Raw genomic sequence first — 25,665 nt, 5'->3', positions numbered from 1 at the left:
CCCTGGGAGGAGGGTGTGCTGTCAGTATTTTACAACTCTGTAGTGATGTTATCAGGTCAGAGATAAATAAACAGAGTTATCTAAGATTGTGTAGGAAGGAGAGTGCAGAGACTTATTTTCACGTCATAGGGACAGCAAGTGGTTAAAGGGAACCCAGGCGAGAGGGACATGGAGGCTGCCATGTTTTTTTTTTCCTTTTAAACAATACCAGTTGCCTGGCAGTCCTCCTGATCTTGTGTCTCTAATACTTTTAGTCATAGATCATGAACAAGCATGCAGATCAGGTGCTGTGACTCAGCTGACTGGATTAGCCATATGCTTGTTCCAGGGTTTTGACTCATTCACTACTTATGCCATAAGATCAACGGGGCTGCCAGGCAACTGGCATTGTTTACAAGGAAATAAATTTGGCAGCCTCCATATGCCTCCTACCTTGGCTTCCCTTTAATATCTCAGCACTATAAATTAAATAAATAAGGGCTAGATTCAAGCTGATTTATGGCCTTTGTGTGTGTAGAATTCAGCATGGATTGGAGCCACATTAGCTACTCAGCTCAGTAATTACGAGTTATGTTGTGCTGAGCAGGTGTGTCGTGTTTTACAACACAATGTGCAACTGACTGTACAGATTATAATTACTCCATTTACTGGCGCAGATCTCTAGTGCTTAAAGGACAACTCCAGGGAAAAAAACATTCCTTTTAGTTTTGGGTAGAGTGGAAATGGGTTAGCACTTCTTTTGAGATTTTTTTGCTGTGTGTCCCCAAATGGTACAGGAAGTTAGTAAATGTCTTCAACAGGAAAAGAGATCATAAAGTACAAGAGTTAAAGTGGCCATACATCTATCGACTTGGCGGCCCAGCGACCATCCAATTCGATAATCATTATTGAATTGGATGAAAATCATTGCCGCCAAGTGCATGCCTGATGAACGATGCAACCAATTTCGGGCCAAGCATGTCGACCAGACATGATGGAAGATGTCAGCCATCGTGGTCGATCGAGTGTGCGGCTGTAATGGCAAGTGATATCAGGACAAGCAACAAACCCCCGAGACAAGCTGCTCCGCCTAATGTCAAATGTGACGCCCCCAATGCCCCCTTCCCAGTTACCCTTTGTGTTGTAGGTCTCCCCCGCCCCCTGAGGTACATCGGACAATTTACCAAGTTAACCTGGTCTCTCATGCTTGCCCCAACCAGGGTGACGTATTGCACGCCTGCTTGATAGTGCGTTTCGCCCTCTCATATATTTTATACCAATTATGTCATGCAAGTTTTGTGACTACTTTGCAGCTTATAACCATTTTGTGTCCGATGCAATGTACTTCATGAGCTCTGTTGGTCTATGTATCTTTCCTTATGTTATCCACTGTTCATTTTTAAAAACTTTCAATAAAAACTTTGAAACACAAAAATGTGACGCCCCCAAGTCCCCCCCTCCTACCCCCCCCCCCCCCCCCCCGCGGGTGCCGGTTGCACTATACTTTACCTGTATTTGTTCACCGCTGGTTCCGTCCATACGCCCACTGGTTGCCGGTGTACACGTGAGTGTGATGTCACACACACGCCCACGTTACTCCGGCAACCATGTAGGGCGCATAGGCAGAAGAAGGAAAAATTCCGCTGCACCAAGGCTGGGTAAAAGCTTTTTCGCTATGCCTCCATGGCAGCACAACGGGTATTGGCCCCACCCCCAATACCCCACAGGACAATTAACTATAAAAGTCTAATTGACCTCCCATCGCTGTCTTTTTTCTCCTGTCCCTACACCTCACAGGACTGTCGCAGGAGATTCCTGCAAGCTATTTTTCCTTTTTTTCCCCTCTTACCGGCTGCATCATGTGGCCCGCCGCGCAGGTTGCCTCCCCTGCTGCGTTGCCACCTCATAGGGCTGTAAATCAGGCTGGCTGGTGGGGACCCCGTTCTGCTGGTCTTGGGGGTCCGTTTTTGCTCCTGGTTTCCCACAATGGTAGCCGCACTAAAAGTGAGGTCGGTGGACAGTAACCTCTTTCTGTTAACGCCGCCCTAATCGGGTGGCTGGCACGGGCATCCTTCCTCCCTTTCTCTTTCGGTTTCCTAGTGCGGGCTAGCGTGCGCTCCACGGGGCGCTCGATATGCGCTCCAGAGGACAGGATCCAGTATGGCCGCCTGGTCACTTCCGTTATCGGCGCTCTGGATTGGCCAGTGGCCTGAAGCGCATGACAGCTTCCGGGGGCGTGGCTTTTTGGACGCCGGAAGAATTTAAAAACACACGCTGTGTTAGGCGAGCCGGCTGTCACTCTGAGTACAGCGGGCTGGACGTGCTAGACGCTGCGCACGCGACTGCTCCTTCTCCTGAAGCCCTGCACTACGATAGGAGGTAGGGACCTCGTCATATAAGGGGGGGAACATACTAGAGACTCTGCTCTTTTCTGAACATAATTTATCTCCTTTCTAGCGTGTGGCGATTGCCGCCTCTATGGATGCCCCAATGCCTGTCATAGACCAGCGATCACTCTCATGGTAAGGGGGAAGCAGGTAGGTTACTGGTGGTTAAAGAAGCAATGGAGTGCTTATACGTTTCTCTTCCTATTACAGCCCAACATGGAGGAGGGATCAAAGATCATACCGTTCTGCCTCTCGTGATTACTATAGGAGACAGTCCAGAAGCAGGTCACCACGCAGGAGAAGAAGCTCAAGATCCCGTTCGCCAGAACGCCATAGGAGAGAAAGACTATGCTGGGCATGTGGTAACCCAGTAATGCCGGGGAAGATGGTCTGCTCTAAGTGCTTTGAGGAGCTCGGCAAAGATCAAGCAACGGACCCGATAGATGTCACGGATGTTATACAGAAAGCTGTTAGAGAATCGGTTAATAGCTACATGGCTAGCCTCCCAGCTCACTCACTGCAGGATCAACCGTCCACCTCAGCTACTAAGCCAGCGTCGGAAGAAATAGATCTAGGATTCGACTTTACCCTTGTAGAGCCCTTCATTAAGGCCGTCAGGGAGGCTTTAGAATGGGAGGAGTCAGATGAGGATACAGAGGCGCCTACTAAGAAACCAAAAAAGACTTATTATAAGCATCTGGATAAGAAAAGATTATCCTTTCCGGTTATGGAAGAAATAAGCAACATCATACAGGAAGAATGGCAAAAAGTGGAAAAGAAACCTCCTTTAACCAACAGGCTTTCAAAGCTATATCCATTGCCAGAACGTCAGGCAAAAGTTCTAGACACGGCACCAATAGTGGACGCGGCAGTAACTCGTCTAGCCAAGCACGTCACCCTACCGATTGAAGATTCGGTCTCCTTTATTGATTCCTTGGATCGCAAAATGGATCAGGATTTTAAGAAAGTCTACACCTCAGCTGGAGGTGCCTGCAGGCCAGCCATAGCCCTTACCGCAGTTGGGAAGGCGATCAGAATCTGGGTTGAAAAATTAGAGCAAGCTATCTTGGATGAGGTAGACAAGGAAGAACTAATTCTGAAACTGGAAGATTTGAAGGTCTCGGCAGACTTCGTGGGAGAAGCTGCTATTGACGTAGTTCGGGGAACGGTAAGATCCATGCTATATTCTGTTACAGGAAAGAGAGCGTTATGGCTAAAGTCCTGGTCAGCGGACCCTACTTCTCGCCAGTTATGGTGTAAGATCCCATTTGATGGGATGGCGCTTTTTGGAGATAAATTAGATTCGGCCATTAATAGAGTTACTGGTGGGAAGTCGGGTCTTTTGCCACAGGACAGACGCCCTAAGAAACAAGCCTTTCCCTCACAACCAAGATATCAAGGTTCAAGATACAGGAATGCCAAATCTTATCGGCCAGGGAGGAATTATCGTAATAACTGGCAGTCCGCACAGACGTCTACTAATAGACTTTCAAAACGGAAGACAGGACAGCCTTCTCAGAACAGTAGGAAGTCTTTTTGACAAATTGCCAGTCCAAAGGGGCCCAGTAGGTGGAAGACTAAAGAGGTTCAGCAGTATCTGGAGGAAACATATAAAATCACCCTGGATACTAAGAACCATAAACTCGGGGCACTTTTGGACATTCAAAGCTGGTCCTCCACAAGACCGTTTTATCTCAACAAACATCCCAGTCTCCCAGGAAAAGGCGGATATTCTCGCAAAATACCTACAGGACTTAATAGACAAGCAAGCCATTGTAGCAGTTCCCCCTTCGGAGAGATGTCGGGCTATTCTTCGTGCAGAAAAAAAACAGGCGACCTACGCCCAGTTTTAGACCTCAAAAACTTGAATTCATATATCCTACTCGAGAAATTCAAGATGGAATCTCTAAATACTATAATAATGGCAATCAAACCACAGGACTTCATGCTTTCCATCGACCTAGAGGATGCCTATTTGCATGTGCCAATACAAAACAACCTACAGAGATACCTCAGGTTCGCAGTGGGGGACTTACACTTCCAGTTCGTATGCCTGCCTTTTGGCATATGCACGGCCCCCAGAACATTCTCGAAACTCCTTTTGGAAATTATAGCTCTCGTCAGACTCCAAAATATTCGAACACATCACTATCTGGACGATGTTTTGCTACTGGCAGACACGGCGGAGGAGTGTCAATTACACAGAGAAGTTCTACTACATACTCTAACAAGCTTTGGTTGGCTAATCAACTTCAGGAAAAGCAAGCTCCAACCGACACAGGATCTAATCTACCTGGGGGCCAGGTTCAAGACCAGCTTCAACGAGGTCTGTCTTCCCCAAGACAAAATCCCAATTATAAAGCAAAGGATCCTCCCATTACTTACTGCTACACGAGTCCAGGCAAAGATCTGCTTACAGATTCTGGGCACCATGTCATCGACAATACCGATGGTCCCATGGGCCCATTGGCACCTCAGGTATCTTCAGGAGGGCTTTCTAGCACAATGGGATGGAGAAAGCTTGTGTCAGATTATAATAGTGACTCATCGTATGAGGAAACAACTTCCCTGGTGGATGGATACTTCAAACCTGACGAAAAGTTTACCGTTACATCCAAAACAACCGATTGTGATAAACACAGATGCCAGCACGAAGGGTTGGGGAGCAGTCTGCGGAACTCAAGTCGTACAGGGCAATTGGGCCCCGTTTATGAAGGATTGGCCCGCCAACAAACTAGAAATGAGAGCAGCATTCTGTGCTCTCCGTCACTTTCAGAATCTAATAACCAGGAAACCTGTTCTATTGAAGATGGACAACAAGACCGCTGTTGCCTATGTCCAGAATCAGGGGGGATCACGCAGTCAATCCCTCATGGAAGAAGCAAATCTGATCTTCACGTTAGCAACATCAGAGCTGGAGTCCTTGGCAGCAATTTATATCCCAGGCTATATGAATACAGTCCCGGACTATCTCAGCAGGAAAGAGCTCTCAAACAACGAGTGGGAACTGGAGGAGACTGCGTTCAAGACTATATGTGCTCACTGGCAGAAACCAGAAATAGACCTTATGGCGACCAAAACCAATCGGAAATGCGACAGATACATCAGTCGTTACCCAGAGAGAGATGCGGAAGCATACGATGCTCTAACAACTCCATGGAATTTTCAGACAGCCTACGTCTTCCCGCCAGTCCCTCTCATTCTCAGACTTCTCAGGAGGCTACGATCAGAGCCAGTAACGCTAATAGCGGTCCTTCCATGGTGGCCCAAGAGGCCCTGGTTCATGATGATTCGTCAAATGGCAGTGGAACAGCCACTAGCAATACCGGTCACCAACACATTGTTGTCACAGGGTCCAGTACTACATCCCAATCCTTCGTGTCTCAAGCTGATGACGTGGAAATTGAGAGGAGGAGACTGCAGGAACTGGGCTGCTCAGAGTCAGTGATCACTACTCTTCTGAAATCAAGAAAATCAACTACCAATGTGACATATCACAGGATTTGGAAAATATACATTGACTTTGCTGCCAAACATACTTTCGATCCGGTACAGCCACCGGTCCATCAAGTCCTAGCCTTCCTACAGTCAGGAATAGACAAGGGACTATCTTTACACTCCATTAAAGTGCAAATATCTGCAATCTCGGCCCTCTCGGGTCACAAATGGGCCTTTGACCCACTAGTTAAACAATTTGTGGCCGGAGTAATGAGGGTGCGTCCACCTTCAAAATCGATATTTCCCAAATGGGATCTCCCAGTGGTGTTAAACTATCTGTCCGGCACTCCCTTTGAACCACCACAAGACTGTTCATTATGGCTTAAGACTCTTAAAGCCGTGTTCCTTGTGGCCATCACCTCGGCCAGAAGAGTGTCCGAGATACAAGCCCTCAGTTATAGGGAACCTTACCTTACATTGTTCCAGGATAGAGTTCAGATACGCCCAGTTCAAGGATTCTTACCAAAAGTGCCAACTTTTTTGCATATTAATCAAGAATGGTCATTACCAACATTTACTCAGGAAAGCACAGCTCTTCACCCGCTGGACGTAGGAAGATCCCTAAGGAACTACATTGAATCCACGGCGGATATTAGAAAGTCTGATAGACTTTTTATAGTACCGGCAGGGTACCGCAAGGGGGAAGCAGCCTCTGCTAGGACTATAGCCTCTTGGCTTACGAGAATCATACGGGATGCCTATAAAGCGATAGATAGGGAACCCCCGATAGAAGTCAAAGCACATTCCACCAGGGGAGTAGCGACCTCCTGGGCGGCACATGCCAATATCTCAGCAGCAAAAATCTGTCAGGCAGCTAATTGGAGTACCATAAATACTTTCATTAAACATTATCATGTTGATACTTCTGCATTAACTACTGTAGAATTCGGAAGAGCAGTTTTATCTTCCGCTACCTTATCTTCTGTTGTTTAAGAATGCATAATTAAAATTATAATTTCTGTTTACCTGCTCCTGTTGCCCTCCCGTCTCTTTATTATGTTGTTCTAGTTAAATCCCGTTGTGCTGCCATGGAGGCATAGGGAAAGCGGAAAATTGTATACTTACCTACCGGTAATTTTCCTTTCCCGATGCATCCATGGCAGCACAAGGGACCCACCCATGTTCAGGTGAGGTACTAGTTACAAGACAGCGATGGGAGGGTCAATTAGACTTTTATAGTTAATTGTCCTGTGGGGTATTGGGGGTGGGGCCAATACCCGTTGTGCTGCCATGGATGCATCGGGAAAGGAAAATTACCGGTAGGTAAGTATACAATTTTCCGCTTTCTTCAACTTTATTGACACATCAGTAAGCACATATAAGGCTGACGCGTATCGGAGCTCTGGAGGGCGCATGTATGGATGAAAAATGGAGCCCAGAGCCAGCGGCAGACACGGACAGGTATAGTGCACCAGGCACCGCGGTGGGGGTGGGGGGGGGGCACATCTGCCATTGGGGGGACAGGGTTGTGCCGCCGAGGCAGTGCATGCGGCATCACAAGTCTGATTCCTGATCAATTTCATTGGTATCGGGTTGCGGTGTATGTGCAGCCGACAGATCTCTCTCTAATCAGAATCGATCTGAGAGAGATTTGTCTCCTGGTCTAATCTATTGGTTAACTTTTATTACTGCAGGTTATCCTGGTTTCTAATAGCTGTAGGAGCTGAATCACCCCGCCCACACACCCCCACCCCATTTATCCAGGGGAAGGTGTGAAGGTAATCAAGTGTAACTTCCCTAAACTGTTTAAATCAGAGAGTACTATCTCTCCCCCTGCTGATGAAAGCTTTTGTTTGCTTACTGCTACTGCTAATTAGCAGCAGTCCTTATCTGCCTGCTCTTTCTGCGGAGGGCAGACTGTGGAAGAAGGGTTATAAAAAGTCCCTAACAAATATTTAAATGTGAAAAGAAGAAGTAATATGGATTTTTTCTAGTAATGAGCCACATTAATAGCATGCATTTTTAATGTGCTTTTGAGATGCCCTGGGGGATAGAAAATGCTGCTTGGGTCACACATCGGACTTCCCTCAAGACCATTCCATAATTATCTCAGAGGGCGAGGCTGGTACTGGCTATTTTTCTTATATAAAGCAATCTGTCGCTGGGGAGTCTTCAGGACTGAAATATTTGTGAATGAGACTGGGTTTATCAATATTAGCGAAAGCCCCGGGCCGCCCATTTGGGGGGGGGGGGGGGGGTGAGGCAGGTTCATCAGGCAGCGGAATTGGGAGGGCGGCGGCACTCGCCTGGCCATGGGTGGGGGGGGGGAACGCCGAGCTAGAGGGGGTAGCAGCCAGGAAGGGGGCAGCGGGCACAGTGTTGGGGAGGGTGGGGTCGGACCCCCCCCCCCCTCACCGGGGTCCTCCCAGTCTGCGCTCCCCCTCCAGCTATTAGCGCATTGTACAAGTATCAGGCAGCGGGCAGGGAAGCGATGACTCACCTCCTTACGTTCCAACGCTGCGTTCCACCGTTTGTCACTTCCAGCAAAACTTGTGGAAGTACAGTGGGCAGCATTGCAGGAAGTGATGAGCGGTGGAACGCAGCGCTGGAACGTAAGGAGGTGAGTCATCGCTTCCTGCCCGCTGGCTGATACTTGTACAGTGCGCTAATAGCTGGAGGGGAAGCGCAGACCGGGAGGACCCGGCTGATGGAGGGGGGTCCAACCTGCCTCCCCACCGCTGTGCCCGTTGCCCCCCTTCCTGGCTGCTACCCCCTCCAGGCTACCTATACTGGGGGCAATTATACCACCTATCGGGGGGGGGGGGGGGGGGCATACTCACAAGTTTGCAAAAAGTCTAGAACCAGCCCTGATTAGCGATGCCGTGCTTGCTGAGAAATATCTATATGATCTGATATGTTAATACACATTTTTCTATTTTTCAGATCCTAAGGATGATTTTTCCTATCGCTTTCTAACACCTTGGATTGGTATGTATAAGGATATGATAACAGTACTGTGTTATATAATGGTTATAAAGTGGTCTTCAGTATGTACTGTGATTCTGTCACTCAGGGAAGGGGCTGCTGATATTGTCAGGACCCAAATGGCAGCAGCACCGCCGCCTGCTGACTCCGGGGTTCCATTACGATGTTCTGAAGCCGTATATCAACGTCATGTCAGACTGCGCTAACATCATGCTGGTAAGAGTTGCTTTTTTTTAACATTATTAATCTATAGATTATTTAGTCAGTATTTGCCCATTGTAAAATCTTTCCTCTCCCTGATTTACATTGTGAAATGAATCACAGATGCCGACATCTTTAGTCCTGTCAGATTATCACTGCGGAATGTTTGTTTACTGGGAGTTTCAAAGAGATTGAGACTTCCCACACTCCTGCAGGAAGACGTAGACGCCGTGAGTGCCCTCTGGTGCCCAATTGGACATACTGCACATCCGTGTGCAGTATGTCCAGGTCAGAGAGCGCGCACGGCGAGAGAGCACCCCTGTGAGTGAGGGCAGACTGCCACGAATATAATGTAGCTGCACCCGCCGACCACTGTATGGTGCCGGGACCTTATTATGAAGAACGGAGACAGGCGCAGGGCCATGGGAGGTGCGGTAAGCCTATGCGCATCTCACTACACACACGGCGTCAATTGCAGAATTTACTAAGGGCTGAGGTATCCTTTAAGGGGCCAGAGTATGCGGGTCCAAAAGTGGTTAAGGAAAACTGTAATGAGAGGGATATGGAGGCTGCCATATTTATTTCCTTTTAATGGGAACCAGAGACGAAGCACCCTCATGTATTTTAACATATAGATAAGTGGGAACATTAGAGAAAACACCTATCTTGCTTCCTGTTTCATTCTGCACTGCAAAGCTTGCTTCTTATCAGACCTGATAAAATCACCGACTGAGCATTCAGTCTGGCTTTGCTCAGGAATCATTTAGCTCAGTCTGTGTTCTCTCATGTCTTTTCAAGTCCAAGCCTGTCCCCTGCTGGCTATGCTCAGGAATCATTATAGCATTAGCTGAGTCATTATAGCAAAGCCAGACTGAATGCTCAGTTGGGGATTTTATCAGGTCTGATAAGAAATAAGCTGTGCAGTGAAGAATGAAATAGAAAACATGGTAGTTGTTTTCTCTAATGTTCCCACTGATCTATATGGTAAAATACATGAGGGTGCTTTGTCTCTGGTTCACTTTAAAGCAATACCAGTTCCTGCTGATCCTCTACTTCTAATAATTTAAGCCATAGAACCTGAACAAGCATGCAGCAGATCAGGGGTTTCTGACATTATTGTCAGATCTGACAAGATTAGCTGCATGATTATTTCTGGTGTTATTCAGACACTACTGCAGTCAAATAGATCAGCAGGGCTGCCAGGCATCTGGTATTATTTAGGCTGGTTTCACAGTGGGACGTTACAGGCGCACGTTAGAGCAGCCTGTAACGCAGCCCACCGCACAGTAATGAAAAATCAATGGGGCTGTTCACAGTGCGGACGTTGCGTTACATTGTAACGCTGCGTCACAAGACAACGTACTGCATGCAGTACTTTAGACGCGGCTGAGCCGCGTTAGACTGCTTGCACATGCTCAGTAATGTTGGGGAGGAGTGGAGAGCGGCCAGGCACATGGCTGATTAATATGCACTGCACGTTGTGACGTGCAGTGTTTACTTCCTGGAGCGGCCGTTCTGTGCGGCGATTGGCTGGCGGGACCACGTGATGCCGCATGCGCACAAGAGTACGCATCACGGCATTATGGACGCCAGAGTGAGCTGCACAACGCGGCTCACTCTGACGTCCAGATCCAGCACCACCAGGCGTTGCGTTAGGGGGACGTTATGCGACCTTAACGCCCCCTCTAACGCAACGTCCTGGTGTGAAATTAGCCTTAAAAGGAAATAAATATGGCAGCTTCCATATTCTTCTCACTTCAGTTGTGGGGCCACAGAAATAAAAAAAAAATTTATTGGTGGAATAGAGAAGATATTTTTGTTACGTTATATTTAGCACCATCTAGTGGCAAAATATGAGAAGGCAACCTTTTAATAACCTACTCTCAGTATTCGTGTTAACGGATTGATCTTTTATATTGCACTTAGGATAAGTGGGAGAAAATAGCAGCAAACAAGAGATCAGTGGAGCTTTTCCATGATATCAGCCTGATGACGTTGGACACGGTTATGAAATGTGCCTTCAGCTATCAGAGCAACTGCCAGCTGGACAGGTCTGTACCCCCAATAACAGTCTAGTTCAGCTATTGCAAACCATCTCCACCTGGATTACAGGGAATGGGATTACAGGGTATCAGAAATACAGATAATATGGAGGCCGCCATATTTTAACAAATGCTGGTGGTTACCTGGCTACGAGGCCTATAATGACACACCTGGAGCAAGCCAGCAGCCATTATAGTCAGCTCACCTGATCTAGACTCTCATTCTGGGACAGCTGTTATTTTTATTATTATCATGTATTTTTATAGAACCTCTGTAGAACTTTACAGAGTACATAGTCATGTCGCTGACTGTCCTCAGAGGAGCTCACAGTCTAATACTATCATAGTCATAGTCCAATGTTCTACCATATAACTATTATATATTTATTAGCCCTGACATCTTTTGCAGCACTTTACAGAGTACACAGTCATGTCACTGACTGTCTTCGGAGAAGCTCATAATCTAACCCTACCATAGTCATATTCTAATGTCCTACCATATCGTTATTATGGATTTATACAGCACTGACATCTTCTGCACCATATTACAGAGTACATAGTCATGTCACTAACTTTCCTCAATGGAGCTCACAGTCTAATCTTATAAAAGTCTAGGGATGTTAGGTACTAGTGTGTAATAAATACTACAGAGTAGTGTTTTTATCTCCCCATACATAACTTTGGGAGGAAGGAAGAGGAGGACACTAAAAAACAAGTTGCATGGGACATTATCTTCATTATATGGATTGCCTACTAAAGACTAAGCACTGCAGGGTGTTTCCTACAATTCATCATTGTTGCATGCTAAGTAATATGATATAGGCTACAGACTTCCTATTAATAAGTTTAGGGGGTGGCGGGGCAGGCAACAACTGCCTTGCGCACCAAAATGGCCAGAAACGGCTCTGAGAGTCTTATCTATTGCAAACAGTGGAGTTATCTTATCTACACCATAGTCAAGAAGGAAGTTCTTTTCCATCTCCACCAAACTTCCAAAAGTAAAATACTGTATACAGTAAGAAGTAATACATTTTATTTGAATTAGTGAAGCATTAGTGTTATCTGTGTTTTTCTCATTTCTGTTTCCATACAGTGAGAACGAGTACATTCAAGCTGTGTATGAAATATCCTATCTGGCGGACGCGAGGTTCCACTTCGCCCCGTACCACAGCGACATCATCTTCAACCTCAGTCCTCAAGGATTCCGTTTCAGGCGGGCGCTCAGAATAGCGCATGAGCACACAGGTGGGTGTGGCTGGGAGGAAGTCTTTGCGTGCAAAGCATGGCATTAAGACAGAAGAAAGTGTCTAAAGATAATTTATGGACTAATGACTAAAGGTGGCCATACACTTGCTCGATAAACCCAGCAGATTGATGCTCTATGATTGATGCTGCAACAGACCGCCTGATCAAAATTTAGATCAATTTCCAGCCAAAACTATCAATCCGGCAGGCTGGAAAGCCCCGGCCGGTCTCCCTCTTGTCAAGTGTACCCCACCCAAACCCGTGGTGAGTGTTACAGCGGAGTTACACTCACCTCTCTCCCGGCACACTCCTCCTGTGTCGTCTTTCCATTGCTGCAGGGACGCCTGTAGCCTGTGGACCCTCCCAATTCCATGCGTTCTATCCATTAATAGCAGCACCTCTGTTTCATGTACATCTCTTGGGAAACAACACCACTCTTCACCGTGTTGCTCCCTATTTGTAGCCACCTTTTTTCAATTTGCAGCCTCCTCCTACATATGCAGCTTTCACTCTTCCATGTCTAGCCGCCCCCTTTGGTAGCAGCCCAAGGCCCGGGCCTCATCAGAAATTTCTCCATGCATAGATGACCCCCTCCCACCATCACCCTTATTCTTTGCCAGCCCACCTCTCTTGCTATCTCCGTTTCCCACCCTCTGCTTCCAGTGGTGAGAGAAACTTGTATATGTAACGATTAGTGTCAGCAACCAGAGAGAATCTGATTATTGGTGATCTGCAGTATCACCAACAATACAGATATATACCCGATTATTGATGATCTGCAGAATCACCAACAATGCAAGTATGACTAACCTCTGGACACCTGGTACGTGTAAATGTTTGGTGCAACAGTGAGCTGTCTCCCGTGGGCCGGGAGATGATGATAACAAAAGAGCACGGACCACCTGAGGAGCAGGTGGCCCTTGGGAGAGCAGGGACTATCTCCTGGGAAAGGGGAATAGAGATAACTAGCTATCCAGTGATTCCCTGTAATACTGGGAATCAGACTTTACTGCAGCCAAAGGACTCCAAAGGGATAGAGCCCCTGGCTGGACTGCAGAGAGGCCTCTCTGAATAACAAGAGATCTCTGCAGCTACCTGACACTAGCAAGGTCGTGTCACAGGTAGTACAGACAGACTGACACTCAAGGGGAGAGTGACAGCCAAAAGGGTCATTCAGGCCGGGTCGGCAACACATGAACAGATAAGGTACAAAGACAGAAGGCTGATTCGGTAACCAGGTACAGGCAGGGTTTGGCAACAGGTAGGCAGATATGCAAAGGTACCGAATCAGAAGACAAGAGAGAGGTCTAGAGAGCAAAGGGTCATAACATATAAGCAAAGGCCTAGACTAGAGTGTGAGGTCCGTGGTCTCAACACCCAGGAACTGGTCTAACGTATAACACAGCAATGACACAGTATCGCTAGGCTTGGGTGTGAGGTGCTTGGTCACAACACCCTGGAACTGGTCTAAAGTATAACACAGTAATGACACAGTATCCCTAAGCTTGGGTGTGAGGTCCTTGGTCACAACACCCTGGAACTGGTCTAAAGTATAACACAGCAATGACACAGTATCCCTAAGCTTGGGTGTGTGGTCCTTGGTCACAACACCCTGGAACTGGTCTAAAGTATAACACATCAATGACACAGTATCCCTAAGCTTGGGTGTGTGGTCCTTGGTCACAACACCCTGGAACTGGTCTAAAGTATAACACAGTAATAACACAAGAGTAATCTGGCTCAGTGTGAATTCCCAGGTCCACCTGGTTCTAACGCACTGTGGGATCTGACTATGGTCTGAGTGCTAACACGCATGTATTCGCAACGGCAGACAACTTGAGACTGAGCGGCGAGATCTATATATAGTGCAGCGCTCCTCAGTGCCACCTAGCGCCACTCAGCCAATGACAGTCCGCTCTGGGATCAGCTGACCAACCTGATCAGCTGATCCCTCTCCTCCTGGCATAAAGGTCCTGCCTCCCAGCGCGCGCGCGCGCGTAGCTCTCCATCTGTGTGCACTAGAAGGCTCAGACAAACCAGACGCATGCTGCTGTGCGGAAACCGCCGGTCTGAACGCGGAGACAGCCGCCCCGCTGCCAGACCGCGCGGCGCCATCTCCGCAATCCTTTACAGTATATAGCCAAATCCTTATTCATATTCTTAAAAATACCCTTACTCGCTGTCAGCTTACCTCTGACCTGCACTGTGCCCAGTAAGCACTAGATTACTAGAGTAATTATACATTGGCATCAATTAGCAATGTGCAATTACTTTAAAAGTACCTGGTTGGCTGGTCCCTGTAGCTTCTCCTCCTGCTAAAACCACAGTTCAATCTTATTTGTCAGACTGCTGTCCAGACTCCTCCCCCTCATTATCACTCACATATGAAGTAGTCAGAGAGACTTCTCCTATCCTGATCTCTCCCATCTGTCCTTCTGCTGAAAGATGAACTGTTTGTGGGCAGCAATACCGCTAGAGCAGAATCTCATTTGGATCAGAATCTGCTGAGCTGCAGCGCTGGCTGCAAAGAGTTAAAGTAAAGGGTAAAAGTATTTGTAAAGTATTATACACTACAACCTGTGTCATTTTTTTTATGATGGCAGGCTTGTTTCTGGAGCTAGTAAATGCCCCCTAGGCCCTAGCTATATATTACGGTGCCGTATATGTTTTGTAACAGCAAATATTGTCCTTCACCCACCATGTTTTCTCAGTTTGTCTTCATTTTTTTTTCTCTGCAGCCAATGTGATTAAACTGAGGAAAGAGTCCCTCAAGAAGGAAAGTGAGTTGGAGAAGATTAAACAGAAGAAACACCAGGACTTTCTTGATATTCTTCTATGTGCCAAGGTATTGGGTCAACATCCACCCCACCATGCTATACAAGCTTCTTAAACAGTAAACTGATTTATAGCCAGATTATTCAGTTAACAGACATTTGTTGAATTTGGATAAATGTGTTGAAGACCTCCTTATTATATGTCTTCTCTATTTCTTAGTATGAGAATGGTAAGGGTCTGTCCGATGAGGACCTCCGAGCAGAGGTGGACACCTTCATGTTTGCAGGACATGATACGACAGCCACCAGCTTATCTTGGATATTTTACTGTCTGGCCAAACACCCGGAACACCAGGAGAAATGTCGGGAGGAGATCACCGAGGTCCTGGGAGATCGAAACACTGTGGAATGGTATGCATCCTCAATACTGTATATTGCTATAGAGAGCAGTTTATAGGGGTTATGCCAGGGTGGGCAAACTTTTGATTCAGGGGCCACAAAGAGTTCTTGAATTTGGCAGAGGGGCTGGCCCAGTAAAGGTAATTAATGTTCTTTCCTCCCCACCCCTAGTACTGGAAGCCAAATGCACCCCTAGTCTTGGTTCGGCCCCCAGTTCAGTTAGCTGATAAACCTCACCTCCAGTACAGGTAACTAGGTGTGCCTCCAGTATAAAGTAACCTCCTCCCCAGTATAGGTAGCCAGGTGTGCCCCCAGTATTAGGGAGCCCCCTCCCCAGTTTAGGTAACCAGGTGTACCCCAGTATTAGGCAGCCCCCTCCCCAGTATAGGTAGCCAGATGTGCCCCCAGTAATAGGGAGCCCCCTTCCCAGTTTAGGTAGCCAGATGTGCCCCAGTGTTATGGAGCCCCCTCCCCAGTTTAGGTAGCCAGGTGTACCCCAGTATTAGGGAGGCCTCTTCCCAGTTTAGGCAGCCAGATAAGCCCCAGGACTAGGGAGCCCCCTCCCCACTTTAGGTAGCCAGGTGTACCCCAGTATTAGGGAGCCCCCTTCCCAGTTTAGGCAGCCAGATGAGCCCCCAGTATTAGCGAGCCACCTCCTCAGTTTAGGTAGCCAGGTGTACCCATAGTATTAGGCAGCCCCCTTCCCAGTATAGGTAGCCAGATGTGCCCCCAGTATTAGGGAGCCACCTCCCCAGTTTAGGTAGCCAGGTGTACCCCTAGTATTGGGCGTGCCCCCTTCCCAGTTTAGGTAGCAAAGTGTACTTCCACTATTAGGGAGCCACCTCCTCAGTTTAGGCAGCCAGATGAGCCCCCAGTAGTAGGGAGCCCCCTCTCCAGTTTAGGTAGCCAGATGTGCCCCAGTGTTATGGAGCCAGGTCAGGTGTGCTTTAAACTACCAGTACGTCACTTTAAGCCTCTGCCTGCTGCACTGACATCCATATCTGCAGTTTTCTTAGTTCTATCTGTGGAAGCAGAAAGGAAACACATGCTAAACCACTCATCAGCATTCTAACACGGCACTGCAATGCACCACGGTTGTGGTAAGTGCATTGCGGTATAACACGCGTGGCATCTCAACGCATGAAACATGTCAGCTTCCATATCCCTCTCACTTCAGGTGTCCTTTAACTACTGGCTCTCATTTTCTTTTGTCCTATTGCTTTTTAGGTTTCCCTTAAAAGAACATTCCAGCAAAAAAAAAAAGTAAGCAGTTAAAATCTAACAGAACCGACAGATTTTGGGCTAGTCCATCTTGTCATGGGGGATTCTCAGGGTTTTCAAAAGCATTTCCTAAATGGTAGATGCTCAGTCTAACTGCCAAAATAGTGTGAGTAAGAAAGGAGGCTGGCTGGTATCTTACTATTTTGGAAATTACACTGACGTTCCGGAAATGCTTGTGAAAACAAAGAAAACCCTGAGAATCCCCCATGAGGAGATTGACTAGTCCAAAAACCTGTCGGTTCTGTCAGATTGTAACTGCTTACTTTTTTCGCTGGAGCGGTCCTTTTAACAAATTAGAATTGTTTTTGCACTGCTTGATTTTTTTTATACTACTCTGATTGATTATAATTGTGTTTTTTAGGGAGGATTTAAGCAAGATGACGTATACCACCCTGTGTATTAAGGAGAGCATGCGGCTCTATCCACCAGTGCCAGGAGTGGCTCGTGAGCTGAAGGAGCCAATCACATTCTGCGATGGGCGGAGACTTCCCAAAGGTCTGTCTTACATTCTGCTTGTGTAGGGGGCAGGGCCGGGCCGAGGCATAGGCTGGAGAGGCTCCAGCCTCAGGGCGCAGTGTAGGAGGGGACGCACAATTCATTCAGCTGTCATTCCTAATTGTGTATGAAGCAGAAAGAAATAAGAAAAGGGGATACATAGCAGTGACTGCAGACCAGAGAACTAGATATTAAGGTGTTATGGAGGTTGTGGGCCCTGTGGCCCTCTTAGTCTAATAGCAATCAGTGTGTGGCGGCTGGGATGGGAGGGGTTTCTCAGCCTTGGGTGCTGGAGGACCTTGTCCCGGTGTAATGTCTGATTGCGCTGCCCGGAAGCTCCCTTCCACACTGAGTAGCACGCATGCTCAGTGTGAAGTTAATGAAGCTGCTGGAGATAAGATACGAAATATCTCCACTCCCACACCTCTTACACTCCCCAAATTTTCAGGGTAGGGAGGGGACCCCCCGAACGACCTCTATGCCAAATTGCAGCCCACGAGCCCCGCTGGTTCAGGAGATAGATTACAGAAACCTATTTCGGGAACCAGCGGGTCTCGGGGGCTGCAATTTGGCATAGAGGTCGTTCGGGGGGTCCCCTCCCTACCCTGAAAATTTGGGGAGTGTAAGAGGTGTGGGAGCGGAGATATTTCGTATTTTATCTCCAGCAGCATCATTCTATAGAAATGTGGCCGCACAGTCTCCTACTGCGCATGCGGGGCAGCGCAAATCCACAGGCAGCGTAATCAGACACAACACCGGCTCTGGTAGGGGGCTACGGGAGTAGTAATTTGATGTCCTCCTGCATACTCAAGTTTTTCCACCAGATGTCGCTATATGCAATACGCTTATCCAACGCACTGTGAGATAGTTCTCTCTCTGATTGAAGGTGATCAGAGAGAGAGATCTTTTGGCCGCCATAAACCACAGGCTCATTCGTGATCAATTTCAGCATGAAATCTTTCAGGAATCGGCTTTGAGACGCTGCTGTCCTTCTATTGTTTTACGTCCACCCCTGGTGCCTGTGCAGTTATAATTTACCTGTCCACCGCGAACAGTAAGTGTCCTCATTGAACTTCCATCTTTACGCCCCCACGTGGTCGCCGACATTATAGTATGCTATATGCCTGTAATCGCGTAGGGCCTGAATGTGGAAATAGGGCATGGACACTCATTGCGGATGCCAGTCACTTAACGTATAACTGCACGGGCACCAGGGGGAGGACATAAAACATTAGGGGGGAACAGTGGCCAGCGTTTTCTGACGCTTTCGTTATTCGAACTCGTTGTTCGCGATTATCACACGCCATTGACCCCTTTACCACCGTGGACATGATTGAGCATGTTGGCCTTTTTTGAGCTTTTCTAATCAATACATGCAACCAGTTTTTTGCCCGAAATTGGTTAAATTGATGAGCAGGCATGCTCTTGGCGCACCGATTTTCATCAGATTCAATAATAATTTGTCTTTTGATTTTGCATTTTTTGTGTGCACATTTATATGTAGTGTTTGGATTGCCGTTTTTGCTGTGCCCAACAAAGTTCATTTACAGGAGAATGTGTCTAATTAACTTCCAATTAACTTCAAAATCGGATGCAATTTTTACATAACACAGGCAATATTTTTGTGTTTCTATTAATTTCCATTTCATGTGAATCGTACACGGAAAAAAAAATCACTGGTGCACAATCTAAAAATGCTGAAAAATCGCAAAACCCATGAAAAAATAAGAAAGTCCAATGTGATGCCATTGAAATACATTACATTTGCCACTAGACATAAAAGGGCCCCCCTGAAAAAATGATAGCGTAGGGCCCCCTTTGTCCCCAAACCCCATGAGGGTCATGTGATCGGGAGCTGACGAATGGCAGCACTGAGTGTTCTGCTGTGAAGCAGTGTCTGGAAGCAAAAATTACACACACGCTTCCACTACTTGCTACTCTGCGTGGCGGGAGGAGGTGGCAGGGACGTTTTTTTGTGAGGTGTTTTTGCTAATTATTTGCACTTGTGGTTGGGGAAAGGGAGGAGGAGGGTTTGCTACGAACGCAAAGTTGCGCACAAACTCTTATTCTAATAAGTGTGTATGAGTCAGACCGTAACAGTTTGTCCATGTTTTTAATATTAAGAGTAACAATATTTAGTCAACATTAAAACCAGTTTTTTTTTTTCTATGACAGGTGCGATCGTCCTGCTGAGTATATACGCCATGAACAGATGCCCCAGTGTCTGGGAAGACCCAGAGGTAATTTGAAGATGTCTCTTAGGGCTCTTTCACAGTGCGACGTTAAAGTCGCACGTTAGAAAATGTTTTAACGCGGACTAACGCACAGTAGTAGTAGTAGTAGTCTGTGCAACATTCTCAGGGCACACGTTGCGTTTGTGTGTAACGTGTAGCATTATTAGAAAGTGCTGCATGCTGTGCATTATACAAGTTATTAACTGCGTTGGACTGTTTGCACATGCTCAGTAATGACCTGGAAGCATACTTTTCATTGCCTGTATGCCTACTGTATACAACGATAACAGGGCATAGAGTAGCACTAGCATTGTAACATTTTTGGGATGTTGAGTTGTTAGGGGAGCAGGGTTTAAGGAGAACCTGTACTGAGTAAAAATATTTAAAATAAACACATGAGGTAACTTCAAATGAACATTACATAGTTACCTTGCCATCAGTTTCTCTCAGAAGCTCACTGTTTTCTTCTGACAATAATCCCTTCCAGTTCTGACAATATTTTGTCAGATCTGAAATATATCAGTTGCTGTCAATAAAATATCAGTTGCTGTCAGTTATAGCTGAGAGGAAAACTGATGTACCAGGTAATGTCCATGTTTCCCTATGGCTCAAGTGGGCGATGTTACAGTTTAACTGTGTGCTGACCAGAAAGCTGTTATGGGTAATGGCCATTTTCAAAATGGAGGACGGAAAATTCCCTTGATCACAGTGAACAAACAGGACGCGGGACAGGAGAAAGACACTGAGGAGTAGACTACATGGAAGGTAAGTATGACTTGTGTATGCTTATTTTGACTTTTCATTTTCAGTTCAGATTTTCTTTAAGATTAATGCCCAGTGCATGGCAAACGGGCGAGTTATTTCCTTGTTTAATTGCTGATCCTGTGTGAGGCCTGGAACCCACTGCAAACCGCAAAGGCTAAACGCAACCGCTAGCAATTTGTAACAGCGGTTTGCAAGCGGATTCATGCGCGTTTGCGGTCGCGTTTTGCAACATTGTATTTTTTTGCCCAGCGGGTGCGTAGCGTTTTGCGGTTTGCGGTTTTATCCTGATTGGTCGTGTGAATAATTTTTCATTTTGTTACATTGCGCTGCACCGCAAAACGCTAGCAGAACCGCTCAGTTTAGGTTTTGCTGAGCGTTTCCACTAGCGTTTCAATACTTTACATTGAAGCGCTAGCGCTCCCAAAATGCTGCAGGTCCTGCGTTTGCGTTTCTGAGAAACGCAAACGCTCCTGTGGAAGTTGCCCCATCCATTAACATTAGCACAGCGTTTTGGCAAACTGCTAGCGTATCGCAGTGCTGCCAAAACGCTGCTAAAAGCGCTCCTGTGGGTTCCAGCCCTTAGGGTACTATTTGGATTACATTCTCTATAATGCATAATTCGCAGTGGGGAAACTCTTCAGAGTGATCAAGGAATTCACAGTTCTGCTTCCCATCCACAAACATTTAAGGGGGGGTAATTAAAGTGAGTGCTAGCATGGCACCTTACCTCTTCCCCAATGATGTACTCTTATTGGGTCGGAATTAGGTAAGAACACCGTTGTAATTGATACTTGTTTTAAAGCCATTGTTTGTTTTTCTGTTTTCAGGTTTTTGACCCCTCCAGGTTTTCACCAGAGAATTCCTCCAACAGACACCCCTATGCTTTCATCCCCTTCTCCGCTGGAGCAAGGTAGGTGGCCTCTTTTGTAGAAATGGTCAATGAGATGCAAATAATTACAGCTTGCATGCTAGTTGAATGCAAATTGTATGCGGTTTGGAATTATACCAATCAAAAGCCCTAGTTCTCAGTTGCATACAATTTGCATGCAAGAGAGAAAATACTAGCAACTCATGGACCCTCTGTATTTATTTGTGAGGGCTGGTTTGGGGGCACAAAGGCACCTAGAATAGTCAGGCTTTGTTCTCATCTAAAATCGAAATCGCAAACACAAGCATTTTGCGATTTTGTGCGTAATTTTTTTTTTTAGCGCCTGTGCGCTGGGTTGTTTTTTTTTAAAGCGCTTTTGCAGAGCGATTTTTGAATTCACTCTCTGACGCAAGTCGGGAAGTGAACTCTTTGACCCGGAAAAAAAAAGAAATACAATGTATTTATTCTTAAAATCGCAATTTTGCAGCACAAAGCAATTTTGTGAGCGTTTGCGCTCTTCCTATACCTTCCATTAGAGCAAAATCGCCCCAAAAATGGTACAGGCACCGCTTTGCGGAGCGCAAAGTGGACGAAACGCGCTGATATGAACCTTCTCATAGAGAATCATTGCACAAGTGTTTTGTGGCAGGGATGCTCAAATCCGACCCGGGAGACATCCGGATAGTTGCTATCCGGATATCTCCCAGGAAAGCTGTGCGGTAAGGGCTCAATCTTACAACAATAAAGTCTTCTTCCATCCGTACGTGTCGCCTCCCACGATGTGCTCCAAGCGCCGCATCCGCCGGTCATGTGACTACAAACACTTCCTCCTTCAACCCGGAAGGAGGAAGTATTTGTAGTTACGTGACCGGCGCATGCGGCGCTTGGAGCGCATCGTGGGAGGCGACACGGACGGAAGAAGACGTCATTCTGGTAAGATTGACCCCGCAACCGGATGTCTCCCGGGTCGGATTTGAGCATCCCTGTTTTGTGGGGGATTTTGAAAATCACCTGCGCTTCAAAAAAGGCAGAAAACGCCCTTAGGGTGAACGAGCCCTAAAAGTGTAGTTTTATGCTTTTGGTTAGAGAATGTGTGATGTGTAATTTCATGCACACCTTTAGTTCGAGCTCAGCTCCTGATAGAGCCCTGAATAGTCCAGGAATGTGTAATGTTTCTATTGCCTTCTAACGAAGAGGACTTCAAACCTTTATAAAGAAAGCCCTCCCCCCCCCCCCCCTCTATTATTGTGGATCACTCAGTGGCAGTTTGGGCAGCACGTGGCATACAGGCAGTACGGTGACATAGTGCTTAGCTCACTTGACTTGCAGCGCTGGGTCCCCCGGTTCGATTCCCAGCCAGGGCACTAACTGCATGGAGTTTGTATGCTCTGCCTGTGTCTGTGTCGGTTTCCTCTGGGATCTTTGGTTTCCTCCCATATCCTAAAAACATACAGATAAGTTAACTAGCTTCCCCCTAAATTGACCCTAAATGATACATACACTACACTATACATACATAAACATATGACTATGGCAGGGAATAAATTGTGAGCCCCTCTGAGGGATAGTTAAGTGACGATATACTGTGTACAGCGCTGCGGAAGGAACATACATATCTAACCTATACTCGGGGCACCTACTTATCTAACTTTTACTGGGGGCACCTACCTATCAAACCTATACTGGGGGGCAGCTACCTATCTAACCTATACTGGGGGCACCTACCTATCTAACCTATACTGCGCGCTCCTACCTATCTAACCTATACTGGTGGCACCTACCTATCTAACCTATGCTGCGGGCTCCTACCTATCTAACCTATACTGGGGGCAACTATATGAGCTACCCTACACTGGAGGCACCTACGTAGCTAACCTACACTGGGGGCAACTATGCCTGGCTACTTATACTGGGGGACCCATAGCTGGCTAACCTATACTGAGGGCACCTATACCTGGCTCCATTGGGGGGGGGGGGTGGCATGCGATTTTTACACCCTCACCCTGGGTGCAATTTAGCCTAGAAACTGCCCTGCCCCATGCAATCAGTCCCCGCCCCTCCTGTTTGTGTAGAGGATGGGGTAGTAGTGCCAGAGAGAGCAAAGCAGAACTGTGGGTTAGTGGTTTAAGTACAGTAGAGCCTGGTACTGACCAATTTTACAACCTCCATGTAGTAGGAGAACTTGCCTACACAGTCTGCTCGTTTTCAAAATCTGTTGGCCCTCATGTTACATGGAGTTGGTAAAATTGGCCAATTAAAATTGAAGGTGTGTACCAGGCTTAATACTGGTACACACATCTAATTTTGATTGCTCCAACACTGACCAATTTTACTACTCTTATGTAGTATGAGGACCAACAGATTTTGAATACTATGAATAGATCGTGTAGGTAAGCTCTTGCCTCTCGTACTACCTGGAAGTGGAAAAATTGGCCAATCAAAATGTGTGTATACATCTTTACTCTCCCTTCAATTTGTATGGGGACTTAGAAGTCCACTTTAACCAGTGAATTGTAACCACAGCCAGAATCCTCTTGTCTTCTTCCTCTAGAAACTGCATTGGACAGAACTTCGCCATGAATGAGTTGAAGGTCGTCCTGGCGTTGGCACTCCGTAAATTTGAGCTGTGTCCGGATCCCAGCTGCAAACCATTAAAAATTCCTCAGATAGTTCTGAGATCCGCTAACGGCGTTCACATCAATCTCAAGAAGATACAGAAGAGCACATGAAAACGCAGGGTTGTTATATTTATAGGCCATTTTGTATGTTGTTTTTTGTACATTTATGCTATATTGTTTTTGCATATTTTGAAAATAAATGAATTAACACGGTTTGGATAGTCCTGATATGATAATCTGGTGCTACTTAAAGAGGAACTCAGGATTGAACTTCATTCCAATCAGTAGCCAATATCTCCTTTCCCACCTGAAATAGTTACCTTTCCCAGAATAGATCAGCAGGGGTTTCTGGGAAGGTCCTTGACGGTCGCCACACTATGGAGGGGAACGTCTTAGGCCTAAGGAAAGGATGAGACCGGGAGCCCTTATGGTGTAGTATTGTTAGACTAGTGGGTTAGGTAATAGTGTGGGTAATAAATACTCACAAAGGTGGGTTGCCCAAATGCAACCAATGACAATCACATGCGGAAAAAAAAAGCTTTTCTATATGCGCCCCTGCACTGCACGGCTGGCAATTACGGTTTCTGTTTATTGACCTGATGAAGCGGGCTGCATCCCGTGAAACGCGTTGTCTACAGTTTACACCTTATTTTAATAAAAAGACTCCCTTTTTCACCTATATGAGTCTTCTGATGAGGTAAGATACCTCTTTTTATTTGAAATGTTATTTTTTAGTTCATTTCGCCGCTAATGGCTTGTTAATAAGATTAAGGGCACCTCCACCGATTTGCCTCCAGATCAGCAGGGGGCTCTGTATGGCTGAAATTGTGGTGAAACCCCTCCCACAGTGTGATGTCATGACCATGGTCCTGACAGTTTCCTGTCTGTGAACCTTATTGCATTGTGCCAACTGCCAAGCAAGTAATATCTCCCTCATATGTAGCAATTTTGGTAGCAATAGCATGTATGGGGGCTTTGCTATTCATCACCTAAGTCGGCACAAAATTATGCGTAAATTCATGTGTAATTACGAAAGATTAAACAAAGTAAATTGGATTTAAAATTTGTAATTAAGTATAGGCGTATACTGAGTATATTGTGAAAATGTACGCCTAATTTCACGTAATCGTAATTACCTGATTACGCTCATCACTGCTATCAACTTTTAAGCACCCAGCAATTGAAAAAATACTAGAAAAGAAAGAGATAAAAAAAAAGTATTACCAAAGGAATTTTGAGCATTTTCTTGAACACCGGGAGCTTTAAATGTATTTTATTGATAAGGTTTGAAACTATCTCCTAGATCAGTGATGGCTAACCTTGGCACTCCAGCTGTGACAAAACTACAAATCCCATCATGCCTCTGCCTCCCGGAGTTATGCTTAGAACTGTCAGAGTATTGCAATGCCTCATGGGACTTGTAGTTCCACCACAGCTGGAGTGCCAAGGTTAGCCATCACTGTCCTAGATCATGGGTGTCAAACTCAAATGCAAAGTGGGCCGAAATTGAGCTCTGGGACTAATTTGTGGGCCAAGCTCAATGTCTAGTGGCCACTGGCCACCTCTCTCCCTTATAAAATTCCTTGGTGTCTAATTGCCCCCACCATCCCTTACACAGTTACCAGATGTTTAGTGGTCCTCCCTCCCTCATCTATACAATTCCCTGATGTTTAGTGGTCCTCCCTCCTCTATACGGTTTCCTGATGTCTAGTGGCCCCCTCCTTCCCCTATACAGCTTCATGGTGTCTAGTGGCCCCCGCCCCTCTCCAGTTCCCTGGTATCTAGTGCTGTCTCCCTCCCCATATGGCCTACCTGGTGATCTAGGGCTTACCCTCCAATATAGCTTCCCTGGTGGTCTAGAGTGGGCCAAACATAATGCAAAGTGGAGAAACCCCTCGGGGGCCAAATCTCATGACTGAGGCTCCAAGGCAGGGGCGTAACTAGAAATCACTGG

The 25,665-nt window shown here is 46.5% G+C and overlaps 1 protein-coding gene across 2 annotated transcripts in view; it reads left to right on the top strand.

Moving 5' to 3' along the window:
• LOC137522394 (cytochrome P450 4A6-like) overlaps positions 1 to 23,924 on the top strand; it is a 29,206-nt gene extending 5,282 nt beyond the window's left edge. For both annotated transcript variants that reach the window (XM_068242443.1, XM_068242444.1), the window contains exons 3-12: positions 8,748 to 8,792; positions 8,878 to 9,005; positions 10,917 to 11,041; positions 12,126 to 12,277; positions 15,016 to 15,122; positions 15,272 to 15,462; positions 17,093 to 17,226; positions 19,402 to 19,466; positions 21,053 to 21,135; positions 23,645 to 23,924. In XM_068242443.1, the coding sequence (XP_068098544.1) occupies positions 8,748 to 8,792; positions 8,878 to 9,005; positions 10,917 to 11,041; positions 12,126 to 12,277; positions 15,016 to 15,122; positions 15,272 to 15,462; positions 17,093 to 17,226; positions 19,402 to 19,466; positions 21,053 to 21,135; positions 23,645 to 23,822 (1,208 nt within the window). In that variant the 3' untranslated portion in view covers positions 23,823 to 23,924. The remainder of the gene's footprint in view (positions 1 to 8,747; positions 8,793 to 8,877; positions 9,006 to 10,916; positions 11,042 to 12,125; positions 12,278 to 15,015; positions 15,123 to 15,271; positions 15,463 to 17,092; positions 17,227 to 19,401; positions 19,467 to 21,052; positions 21,136 to 23,644) is intronic.
• Positions 23,925 to 25,665: the final 1,741 nt, after the last annotated feature.

The sequence above is a fragment of the Hyperolius riggenbachi genome, chromosome 6 (assembly GCF_040937935.1).
Source record: "Hyperolius riggenbachi isolate aHypRig1 chromosome 6, aHypRig1.pri, whole genome shotgun sequence".
NCBI lineage: Eukaryota > Metazoa > Chordata > Amphibia > Anura > Hyperoliidae > Hyperolius > Hyperolius riggenbachi.
The sequence above is the reverse complement of the archived record's forward strand: the minus strand, read 5'-3'. Positions and strand labels throughout refer to the sequence as shown.